At 36.6% G+C, this 13,462-nt stretch overlaps 1 protein-coding gene across 2 annotated transcripts in view; it reads left to right on the forward strand.

Annotated features, from left to right (window-relative positions):
• Positions 1-13,462, forward strand: part of LOC127444370 (bifunctional heparan sulfate N-deacetylase/N-sulfotransferase 4-like) — a 128,571-nt gene that overhangs the window by 51,164 nt on the left and 63,945 nt on the right. For both annotated transcript variants that reach the window (XM_051703686.1, XM_051703687.1), the window contains exons 3-5: positions 5,528-5,615; positions 6,468-6,622; positions 12,195-12,380. In XM_051703686.1, coding sequence (XP_051559646.1) covers positions 5,528-5,615; positions 6,468-6,622; positions 12,195-12,380 — 429 coding nt within the window. The remainder of the gene's footprint in view (positions 1-5,527; positions 5,616-6,467; positions 6,623-12,194; positions 12,381-13,462) is intronic.

The following is a 13,462-nucleotide window of genomic DNA, read 5'->3' on the forward strand; positions in this document are numbered from 1 at the left end:
CACTTAAAATTAGTGTTCAAAAGAGTATTTTAAAGTATGGATCTTTTCAGAGATAGGAGAAGAAATATTCTTCAGTTCTATTTAGGACTGGGTGATACAGTCCCTTGCTTGTTGCACATACCTTGAGCCCTTGCTGTTATGATTGGGAATGATGATGACATCTCAGGGATTTCAAGTGGGTGCCCTCCTTCCTCAGCATTTCACTGATGAGCCCACTAAACCTCCAGAGGGTTCAGCAATGAGGCCTGGCATCCCAGGCTCAACCCCCTCGACGTCATCTCATTCTTGATGTTATTTTGGAGCCCAGGTGTTGTCTCTCCTCTTAATCCAGAGCCACTGGCTTGCCCTTTCAGTCGCACTGGAGAGGGCTTTGATGGTTTGACGTTGGGCCTGGCCTCGGATTCCCATGTCCTTAAGCAGCCTGGTAGTTGACATGCCTACAAAGCCTCTGCAGCCAACTTCCACTGGACAAACCTTAGCTTTCCAGCTATGTTGTTCAGCGTCAGCTGCCAGCTCAGCGTACTTAGGCCTCTACTGTTCATAGGCCTCGTCCACAGCATCCTCCCAGGGCACTGTAAGCTCTATGATGTAGGTGGTGCGAATTGAATTGGACCAAAGCACAAGGTCTGGTCTGAGGTTGGTCGTGGCCTCTGTTCCAGGTCCGCCAATAGCTTCCAGTCTCGTGCCGCTCCCAGCTGCCCGGCCTCTGGTTTTGAAGTGCAGGCCTTGGGTTGCTTCGCACCTTCCCGGACAAACTCTGACTGAGGAGGCAGGGCATTGATGGCTGTCTGTCTGCTCTCCAGCGTAGCTGCTAGGCACTTCAGTACTTGATTGTGCCGCCAGGTGTAACGGCCTTGTATAAGGCTTGTCTTGCAGCCGACGAGAATGTGCTTCAGGTTTGCTGGGGATGGACAGAGTGGAAGGGGTCTTTGAAGAAGCTTGACCTTGTCTGTTCCTTGTTCCTGAACATTACCGTGTACAGCTTTTTCAAAATTCAGTGGAAGAACAGTTTTCAGAGCCTTAATTCAGCTCGAGCCAATCTGAGAAAACAATGTCTGGTATATACTCCAATCCAAGCGCATTTCACAGTTTCTCTTCACACAGAGGTCTTTAGCAGATATTTAAATACAGATCAGCTTGAAACGCAAATGACAATAGGTGGAAGGAGACAAAGTGTGTCATTACCAGTGGCACTCTTTGAATTAAACAACTACGTGCTTCAGTCACTGATGTTCCATGTGTGAGGGAGAGAGATGCGATTAATGCATGCATCACCCTGTTTTTATTAAATGTATGTTTTAATCTTTATTTTGTGTCAATGTTTCACTGAAAAGTAATGTATATCAATAAATGTTGAAATGCAAATGCATAAGTAAGAGCTGCTAAAGATAATGAGTTATATATTGAAATATAATCTATGTAGTGTGGTTAAATATATTTTAGTGCAGTTATTTATTTATTTAATTTGATAATACAACTTCTTCATTCTGTTCTGAGTGATTTTTAAAGCATGGTCAGAGTAAGATAACAGCTAATTTATTTATAAATAAATACATCTGGGGCATTTATCCAAGGAAAAGTCATTTGCAATCGTTGTATGGTGGAATTAATCATTGAATCTCAACTGGTATGAAATATCAACAATGAATGAAATGCGTGTTAATGAGACAGCCAGACTGCTGCAGGTTATATATGTTTGATTATTATTCAGGAGCTGAGTTTAGCTACATTTGGAAAGGAAACAATATATTTAGAGGCAAATTTCAGCAAATTATAAAATTGAGACATCACATTAGTGCCAGAAATATGATTTATTGATTTAATCAACTGACAGTCCTAAAAAAAGATATAATCTGCCTTCCCATGAATAAATCTCTGCAAGCAGGCACTCTGAACGCTGTAACCGGAAACACCTGAGCCGCACTACTTAGAACGCAGAAGCAGTTGTTCAAGTAGTCCATTAGTTGATGTCATCTTTACAGGTTTACAGGATTCTGATAGGTTAACCATACAGATATTTTCAGAAACTATCCAAACATGGTAACCTGCTGATCTACGCAAAAGTTGTTATTTAGAAGCCTAACACTGATTAGGTGGACCCAAGATGTCTCAGTTGGTCCACAGACAGAGGTGGACAAAGTACACAACTCCATTACTTGAGTGAAAGTACAGATACTACTGGTCAAATATTACTCCATTATAAGTGAAAGTTGTAAAGACAGATTTTTACTTAAGTAAAAGTACAAAAGTACTTGGTTTTAAAAGAACTTAAGTATCAAAAGTAAATTTCCTTTTTTATGTCAATGCATTGTTTTATTATTGTTGCATTGTTGTATGTAATACTTACAATAGCTTACGCCTCTGAAGCAACCTACTGAATACACTGACTAGATTCTGGATAAACTGAGAATCACAATGTTTTTGTTTCAAATAAAGTTCATGATTCTCCCACGATTCTGAACGCCAACTAAAGAAAATAACATGTAATTTACTAGAGGTTCTGACAAAATATTAATTGCTGCAGTCTATTTAAAAATGTTTAATTGATTTGAATGAATTATTTAAAAAAAGAATCTGTTTGAAAGATTCAATGACTCACTCAAATACTTCACTTGTTTCATTACTGGATGAATCAGCATTTTTGAACGAATTTCTTGAATGAATGATTCAATGACAAATACATTTTTTAACAGTCACTTGTACACTTGTAAACAATGTAATCGGTACAATCATTATTTCAAGCGTCAAGTTACTTTCAAATGGTGTTTGCCCTATTTTGATTGTAGACATCAGTGTTTATATGTGAACTGTAAACTATTATCCCAGTACTTCTGTGATAATTTGAATATTTGTAACGCAGAAAGAAATAATGATACTGTGTGGTAGAAAAGACTGTTTATGAAGCTGTTTCATACCTATACATGATAACTGCTCTCTCTGGCTCAGCAGCAGCACCAACGCAGATTTGAATGTTCCGGTATGATTTTTGTCAGAGGTTTAATAGACAGGCGAATCGTTATCATTTAGGAAAGAGATCGTGTGGGTGTTTGAATCGAGATCGCAATCTTTTTATGATTTAATCGTGCAGCTCTACACATAACTATAGTAATTATGCAAGATAACAACAAAAACAACAAACTATAAAAGTTACAAGATATTAACTTATTTAACTCTTAAGCTAATTTACATTTGAATTGACGCTTTTGCATGCTAACTAATGTCATTGTTGAACCTTACCTATGCGTTAGCAGTGTATTCACAAGGCTATGGCAACTTGGTGGGCAAATCCATAAAAAATAATTTGACCGACCATACTTCATACTGAAACTTTAGCTCTAAAGCACAGATAATTGCAAGCTTTCACAAGAAATTAAAAGTTTACATACCTCAATATGCTTTCGCAGGTTGGACGGCGAGTTTTTGAAGGCTGTGATATGGTTCGTTTTAGGCAAACAAAGCAAACATTTAAAATGAAACAAATCTTTAACATTTTCAGAAAACTGAACCACCGTCTTCCATTTTGCCAACTGATCAGTGTTAAAAAAATGCTGGGAAATCATTGAACTTCATGACACGTGACCTTACAAGAGTGATTATTGATAGGCTGTCTGTCACCTGCAAAAAAACAATCACGTTTTAGAGAAGAAAAAAATCATCCACTGATTTTCAAAGCTGCTACATAGTAACGACTTTCTACTCGAGGACCTTGATAGAAATGTAGTGGAGTGAAAAGTACGATATTTGTCTTTCAAATGTAGCGAAGTTAAAGTCACAAGTTTCCAGAAAAAAATAATACTCAAGTAAAATACAGATACTCAAAAAGTGTACTTAAGTACAGTACTCAAGTAAATGTATTTCGTAACTGTTCACAGATGAGGGTCAAAGTTAATCATAAATCCAAAAGGACTTTTCTTCTTTTAGACCTGGGGCCAGAGGGTGACCGATCATTTCACCTGATTACCTGGCTCCATCACTCCAACAATTCCTGTTATCGATTTAGAGAAAGACTATAGGAGAGACTGAGAAATAGGAGAGATTGAGAAATACAAAGAAGGAAAAAAAAAATTCTGCATCTTAAGAGAAAGAAGAGACTGTATCTTCTTAATGCTGAATGTCATCGAGACCCAGGCTGAATGTTTTCTTTTTATTCTAGAACAAAACATTGATAAGACACATAGCTTGCACGAACACACTTTTAGGGCCTGAATATTTCTAGTTGCAAAAAACATTAATACAATAAAACTCTTGGTTAATTTTGATCAATGATCGTTTGTATTAATTACAACTCACATGTATATCTGTTCTCTGGGAGCCAGGTTAATGTAAGCACTGCTTCCTGTATTCCTGATTTAACTCAGACCCTCAGTCACACCTCAGTGGACAAATACACAAATGACCTGTACCATTCAAAATTATAACATAACCTGAATAAATGCACATGATTAAAACACTTTGATTACTTTTTGATTTTAAAGATTGTTAGTGAACATATTCAACTCATCAATATGCAGAAGAGACAGGGGTGAACCCGACCCCTCAGAGTAATGCCACCAGTTCTGTTGTATTTTGCCAGGTATTTCAATCACTTTCTTGTAATAATCCCAGATACAGATGAGCGGCAGATTTCTTTTGCGTTAAACAAAAACTTATGCGACAAAGTGTTTTTTTAAGAATGATGTCATGACACGCGCTATGTCTCAGCGGTAATGCGCTCAACAAGCCACGTGATAAGATGCGTGGATTGACTGTCTCAGATGCGGAGGCAACTGAGATTCATCCTCCACCACCCAGATTGAGGCGAATCACTACGCCACAATTACTACGCCACACCATTCCAAAATGGGATGAAAAGGGGAGAGAAAAAAAAAATGACACCAAGACGCACACCATTTTATCGGTAAAAGGCCATTTGAATGAAAACGCGCAGGAGAGAGCAAATTTCGCAAACATGTTTTCTATGCATTTTCACTTTGTCGATGACAGAACAGTGCAAAAAGTGGATGGAAACTTATTGACGTCAAAGCTGACAATGTATGAGAACATGACTAAGGTTGGAAGAAGATTATTACAGAATAACAAATCACATTTCTGTCTTTTCAGTGGATAGAGTTATTGTATACAGTAGCATCAGAAGACTTGGAATATAGTGCACAAGTTGCATAGACTAATTTTATTAGACATTATGGAACTTGATAGCCCCTGGTCACCCTTCACTTCCATTTAATGGAAAATAGCAGCATAAACTTTCTGCTAAACTGCTCCTTTTGTTTTCTATGAAAAAAAGAAAATCATACAGGTTTGGAACGATATGAGGGTCAGTAAATGACAACAGAATTTTCATTTTGCCGTGAGCTATTCCTTTCATTCATAAAGCTTTAATAATGGGGTGTTAATTATGGTTGATTGAGTGATATTGGATAAATGGACCTGACATTTATAGGTATACTGTCTGATAATGACCAAATTAACAATCATCTTGACAGTGTAATCTTCAGATTATAATATGTTTGACATTTTTATTTTACAGGCTCTTCTGGAAACACAGAACATGTTGAGGTCATACATCTCAAACTTTACCTTTAACCTGGGCTTTTCTGGGAAATTCTTCCACACAGGTAAATGTGTTTGTGTTTTGGTGTCCACATATGTCCATGAGACAGTAAAGATGTAGAGGAAAATCTAATATTTTTAGCATCTTTTCAAAAATAACATCTTTATAAAAATGCCTGCCAACAGACGTTCTATAATATTCTGATTGGCATAGCAACATAACTCTTCCATAGCAACACTGAAGTTTCTTTGAGTTCATCATGTTAGAGTTTATATTTTCTATTTTTGAAGTGTTCATGTATAGCTGTGTTTGTGTAGATTCAATAAATTAAGAAATTAAGTCATATTAATTTCACTGATTAATTTAGCAAATTGTAGCTTATTCTGACGTAGATCCGCAAACTTAGTTTTAATGTTAGCTTTGAAACCATCTGTATGCTAGTGTCTGCCTTTTAAGCAGATAAGCATTTAAAATGTACAGCCTTTCTCTTCAAGGAAAAAATAACAAAAATATTCATGACTCATCCTGCACTACAGAGATTTTTGTCTAATCAAATGCTCTCTAGAATGAGAGTGTCCCTCCCCCTAATACCACCTGCATCCAACTAGCATGTAGGTTCATAGCTGTGACATAACAAAAGCTTAATGACTATTTTCAAAAAGCCCTTCAATATGAAATATGTCAACCCAGGACAGAAAACTGTGTTTTTCAAGCCATTTAACAGGGTCTTTAATCATCAAATATGTTCTGATCGACTGTCACATGGCGCAGCATTTTCACACTTAAAGTGTGAACAGGCATATTGCTTGTTGCTGGAATCTTGTCCCGGTTAGGACATGGTGTGAGACATAGTTAATATTGACAATCTTATACTAAAGTGATATGCTAATGAGCTGATGTTTGTGTATGTGTGTAGGTACGCAGGAAGAAGATGATGGAGATGATCTGTTGTTGAAATATGTTGATGAGTTTTGGTGGTTTCCTCATATGTGGAGTCACATGCAGCCTCATCTCTTCCACAATGAGTCCTCACTCATGGAACAAATGATCCTAAACAAAGACTTTGCTTTGGTGAGAAAAACTACACCCTTCATCCACATACACACAATCACTGATCATAAGCATCTTCCAGGTATCTTCCTACGCAGTAAAATACTCATTCAAGAACCATTTCCCCAGTAGCCAATGTGTCATTTACAGGGAGAAAATTAAACTAATTATACATGTTTTACAGGTGCTTTGAGACTTCATTTGTTCCTCAAAAAGAAGTGCATTTTTACAATATCGTTGAAACCTAGACACAAAGCGTGCACACGCGCTCTCTCATTGTCACAAATCTGGAGGAAGGAACCAAGTGCTGGAGATTAATAAATGTTTATTTAATAAACCAAAACAAAACACAAACACTCACGAGGGAGAAAATAAAGCAGACAAAATGGAAAAGATAACAAACTAATAATAAAACAAGAACTCACAGGAACTGACTGACTAGACAGGAGAGCAGAAAGAAACACAACAATTTGACAGGGAAGAAATGACAAAGGAGAGAATATATAGAGGAAGGGAAGATTGAGGACAGATGCTGCCAATAATTACAAGCAGCACGAATCAGTGCTGCCATAGCAACGCTGATTGCGCTGCTGAGCAGCACCTGTGAGAAACAAGAGGGAGAAAGGAAGACAACAGCACATGGGACAGCCTGGGAGATGGCAGAGGAAACTGTTACAATCCTGCCAAAACAAGAATAAAACAAGAACAAAAAGGCAGGATCATGACACTCATTTAGTAATCTCTTTACCACTTCTGCATTCATTCATTTTTCTGTCTTTGAGGAAGCACTCTCATATCACAAGTAAACTCAAAGGCACCCATGCAGCAGACTCTAATACATATACATACCCTTCATGTATTACAGAGTGACACACATTCATGTTTATACGGGTGACCCGAGTTTGAATTCAGCTTATGCCATTTCCTGATCCCTCCCCCCCTTCTTCTTCAAGGTTTCTATTTCTGCAGCGTTGTGCTGGGAAGCCCCACCCACACTGAAATCTCATTGGTCCAAAATCCAGCTCCATATTACTGTATCGTCTCTCACTGTCCCTGTTAGTGTTGTCACGATACCAAAATTTCACTTTTTGCTAAACAGTAAAAATTATGTTTCCATCAAGTCTTTCTCAACAAAATAAGCATTGCTTAAGTGTTTTTAAGTAGGGCCCTTCTGAAATCTGTTTTAATTTGACCCAAATCCTTTTTTCGTTTATTTTTTTATTTTTTTATTTTTTTCAGAATTCCATGTTTTAAAGTTTAAATTAATTTCATCATCAAAATGGTGTCTAATCAAATTAATTCCTAAAACTTTTAACAAGTGAAAATAGAACAATTACTTTAAAACAAGTAAAAATAACATAACATTGCATTTTTTAACAAACTTTTATTCAGTAAAACAGCACTCTTGCCTGTTATTATTAATTGTAATTAACATTGTTAATTGTTATTATTATTATTATTATGTATAATCATTATTTATTATTATTAATAATATTACTACAGTGAATATTACATTTTACACTACAGTTGTAGTATATTTCTGTTGCATTTCTTCAATATCAAGCATCTAGTTTTTATTTTGAATCATATTTTATTGATGTCAGCTATGATTTTGAGGTGTGGTTTGATAGAAGCTTCACATCTCTAGATAAACAGTTCGCTACATGGCCCAGTGTGATCGTTAAAGTGCAAATTGCTGTGATTTAATTATATAAATATATAGTCTACATGTGCTGTGCGCTTCACAGTGGATTAGTGCTCTGCTTTGTCATCTCATACAATGCAAATTATTCTCAGTGTCTGTGGAGTTTGGACTAATGAGCTGTTTGCTTCACTCATTCGTTTAAAGCGTGCAGCTCATGCAGACTAAGCTTTTCACAGTTTAATCTTCACATTTAGGCTTATCACAATTTTAATTTGATTAATTGTGCATTTCAGTGTAAAGGAGTAACAGAGAACATGCTCAAATAAGCGTATGAGCATTTAAAAGCAGTTGTGTGTCAGTCAGACAGTGCGCTGGGAACTAATTAAGTGTATTACTGGTACTGCAGAAACACTGGTATCGTGACATCTTTTTTATCTTAGTACCAACTTGGTACCGAAGTACCGGTTCTTTTGGCAACACTAGTTCCTGTATATAAAATGCCATAAATATATATCCATATACGGTACCAATAGATTTGCCGTCAGTCCCATACAATACGGGATCATCCCATATTTAAAGATGAAACGACGCATCTATTGAATCAATACAGGACGTGATTTGTCCCGTATTTATGCTGGTCCGATGCTGTCATTGCAAAATTGTTTCTTGATCATTAATTTTACCTTTATATTCGTTCGAAATTGTGCCCACGGTGGGTAAGAGACCATCTGAAATGTCCACACATTGAACTAAAACGAGCAAAAACTGTGGAGGGTGTGGTTAGAGACCGTCTGAAAACGTCAGCCAGCAAAAGTAAACAAAAATGTCCTTAAAATCAAATATTGACACTTATGAAACGAAAGAAATAATAATATTACTATAACTTCTCAGGTCCGACAAAATGCATAATTCTTACCATAACATAGGCTGAATAGGAAACATTAAAATTTTGGTTTCTAAATGTGTCAATGTTTCAGTGGTTTCACGCTCTCAGCAGCCAATAAATCACTGTACAAAAAAATGGGGTTGGCACAAACCATATCCTCATTGAAAGTGAACCCATATTTTATGTAGTCTGGGCCGCATGAACTTTTTGTTCATGGTTTTAGAGGATGAGGGCAGGGCATGTCATGCAACTTGTCCATGTTGACATCTTTCTAATTAGCTTCTACCAATTGACCAAATAATTTGCGGCAAAATACTATAGTATTTGAGTGGAAGCAAATCCTTTGATGACAACAACAAAAGCCTATTTATTTTGCTTTTCTAATTATGCATGATTTTATGAAAGTTGCATTTTATTATTTGCAATAAGCTTAATTTATTTTATACCTGCAACATATTATTGGATTGTGACCCACCTATTAAAAACCTTTGTCCTAAAGCATATACAAATAATGAGTAATGCACTACCAAAGCATGACAAAAACATCAAGATTTTCAAAATATGTCTAAAGCAAAGGAATTTATGCATCTACTGCAGAACTGAGCTTCCTTCCCAAGACACTACAATGCAATACAATATCTACAGTATTCTACAGGAATTCACCCTTGATGCTAAGTACGCATGACAAGGTAGATGGTGGTTTATGCACTAGCTATCTATGATTTGCTAATACTGTTAGGTTGTGTGTGTTATCGTCACAGTAACTTGGTAGTTTGGATATTAGAAAACAAGCCACCATGTAGCCATGTGATGTGAACAGTGATGAGAATGATAAACTCCAGACCGTAAAGTGGCCCTGCTGGAAGTCATAAACAAGCCTAGTCTCTTTCTGGAAGCATAACCGCCAGCTAAATTATAATTTGAGCCATGTGTCACAGCTTGAGCAGTTTAGCTAATAGTTTTTTATGCAAATGCAGTTTGCATAAAATTTTGACTAAAATTGAGTTCCACAAAGCTTTTCTGAAAAAACAATAGTTATATAATGTTATTGATTTTATTATTCATCCATATAATTATTAACTCAGTTATTTCCCCCAGATTGTTTTCATTTGTCTGGAAAGATGCCTTCATATTACAGCAAAGTTTGTGTGAATTTTAATGTGTGTTTTGGGTTCAAAAATAAGTAAAAATTGACTTTTGCGAGTAAATAAAATGTTGTACCAGTTGGTCAGTAAATTTATAAGGAACTGCAACATAATATATAGTTAATATCGAATTGAAAGAATGACAGTCTAACCCTCGCTTATGTAAATTACATGAGCAAATCAACATTAACATATACAAACCATCTACTAAAACTTATGGATCTTCTTATAACTATTTCCTTAGTGGACAATTTACTATCATAAGTTTATCAAGGATGCCTAAAGTGTTTTTTTTCTTCTCCAGAACGACACATATGTGGAATATTCCTTGCATAAAGCCATCAAAACAAAATCACAGTCACAATCACTATAGGTCTTCCTGTTTTTATGACAAGTGCATTTTCACTGGTAAATTTTCTTAGTTCACTTAGCATTGGCAGATGTGGCAAAAAGTTAATTTTGGAGAGAATGAGGAAATGAGATATAAGAAATCAAGTAATATCTCTTTCACTGTGGGTATGTTTGTGTATGTTTAGTTTTTCCTTTATTACATTTAACTCTCCCAGAGAAGTCTCATACATAAGTAACCAAAAGTCGATTCAGTAGATTGCAAGTTTAATCCTGCTTAGAGGATAGTGTAAATGTGTGGCTTGCTGTCCTGGGCTAAGTGCTCGAGGCTCGAGGCTTGACCTGAGCTCAAGTACCCCCCCCCCCCCGATTTAGATTAGTTAATAGTAAATAGATAGGAGGTAAGCGGCTGTTTGTATACGCTTACTCTGGTGATGTGATTGGTCAGATTAAATGTCCTTGCTCATCCCGAACCAAGTTTATAAAACTGCACGCAGTTAGCATGCGCTTGACTCTAGGTGCTGAGTTAAACAGCCTGGTGTCTGTCAGCTCTAGGGCAGAGCCTCTGTGAGAGATGAGCAGACAGAGAATTTTCATGGGCTACGAGCAGAAGTTTGATAATCTAGAGAAGACCGCTTTGATTTGCCTTTATTGGTTTGGGGGCTTGGTTAAATCAGAGATAGCTAACAGATGAGCATACACGTGGGTGGTTCTGAGTGTGTATGTGCACACACTCACATTCACTTGAGGGCAATTTATGGATTACTGGATCCGCATGATGTGGAATTTATATCTGAGAATTCATCACAAAATACATTTATCATCTCACTCGCTCTTTTGGTGTCTATTATCTCACCTATCAGATTTTAATTAGTTAGCCCAGAGAAATATAAAAATGACAATGTATTTTTCCATTAAATTAATAAAGTCTTAAATCAACACCTCTGATGTAGCACTGAATAACTCTGAAGATAAGTGTGAATGTGTGTGAAAGAGAACTAGATACAAATTTTAAAATATATGTACAACCTATAATTTTGGGACAAATGTGTCCCAAGTAATTTGCTAAATCTTACAAACCTCCTTTTTACTAATTTGAAAAAAACAATTAATAAATAAAGTATTTTTTTATTCTTAAAATGCTAAGTTTTGTTAAATTATTATTATTATTTTATTTTATTGAAATGTTTATTTTGAAAAGATTGCCATTGGCAACATTTGTTCATATATGCATCTCAGTTCCAGCTTTTCTACAAAACTTTTTTAACATCAACATCTTAAATACACTCAGTTTTATTTACTATAGAGACCAGAATAGCAAGTTCTGAAATGAAGGAGGAAAAATCTAACTTAGCAAGGAGAGACAAGTTATCCAAACTCACAAAGATGAGGGATGTCAGATCAATCATGTAAACATCATGAACAGTCTACACAAAAAATACATTTGGAGTTACATACTCAATCCATTTTGTCCAGTTTTCACAAAATCAAACTCTCTGGAGCTGCAAGCAGAATGTTGTTTTTGTATGTGACATTCTAATTTGTATGTGTATGTGTTTCTCATCACAGGACCAGAGTATTCCTGTAGATCTGGGATATGCAGTGGCCCCTCATCACTCTGGTGTGTATCCAGTCCATATTCAGCTTTATGAGGCTTGGAAGAAAGCCTGGGGAATACAAGTGACCAGTACTGAAGAATACCCACACCTCAAACCCGCACGCCACCGCAAGGGATTCATCCATAAAAACATCATGGTGTGACTTTCAACAGACATAAAAGCATTAAACTGCAACATATTCTCAAACACTGCAGTACACAGTGTTTTAGCAACAGCTCAGCTGGATGTAATTCCTTAAGCCTGAACAAAGAGAGAAAGATAGAAGAAGGAGGAAACAGAGAGATAAAGTCTCCATAGCCCCTTTTGGGATATAAACTTTTGGTTAGATTTGGCTTTGTAGAGCGTCTTTAGGCCAGAAACTTTAAACAAGTATGCAGATGCAGACTTGAATGCTTGGCCAATGCAAGAATGTGCAGTCTTGTTGAAAATACTTAATGACCCCGTTTCCACCTGGTATTAGTGAGACATATAGCTGTTTACAACTGGTAACTTAAATGTGTCTCCTGTGACCACTTGTGTTTGGATTTGGAGGGGAGGGTCTCTGTTTCATGACGACATACATCAGTCACTATTTCAGTGTGTTACTGCATGATATTAAAGCGCAACAAAGTCAGAAAAGACAAAGAAAGTGTGAAAATGCAGATGCAGTTGAAATTCAATGTAAGCACAAACGCAACGTAAAGCAGAATTATCTGTTATTTTAGTGGATTACCTGTATAAAAGGAGCTTCAGGTGTTCAAGCTTCTCGTCTGTTTTGATATCAGACACACTAAAGAAGATCCGTGAATCTCTCTTGATTGTGTATATATCCGGTTTTTTAAATTTTACGATCGGACAGTTATTTTTTTTCTTTTAAAGCCGCGTGTAACCGGCAAACTTTAAACTCTTGTTTTAGCACAGCGGTAGATTGACAGGTGAGGGGTGGTGCATCACTGCTGCTGGGACACATTCAGGACGGATTATCGTTTATACCTCAAATGCGACGTGGTCACATGCATTTTTGACCACATTCATATGTGTTTTTTGTGATCTGATCACAAAACGTTTTAGACCCCGCTTAGGGCTGATCACATGTGATCGGATTGCGCATCTTAATACCAGGTGGAAACGGGGTCTCTTTGCGCTGTTGCATTGCTCTGGTGGTAACAAACCTCAGTATTTAAGTGGCCGATATAGTTAACTTCAAATATATGTTCCATTAAACTAGCTACCTGAATT

Source organism: Myxocyprinus asiaticus, chromosome 7, assembly GCF_019703515.2.
Source record: "Myxocyprinus asiaticus isolate MX2 ecotype Aquarium Trade chromosome 7, UBuf_Myxa_2, whole genome shotgun sequence".
NCBI classification, from domain to species: Eukaryota; Metazoa; Chordata; class Actinopteri; order Cypriniformes; family Catostomidae; genus Myxocyprinus; species Myxocyprinus asiaticus.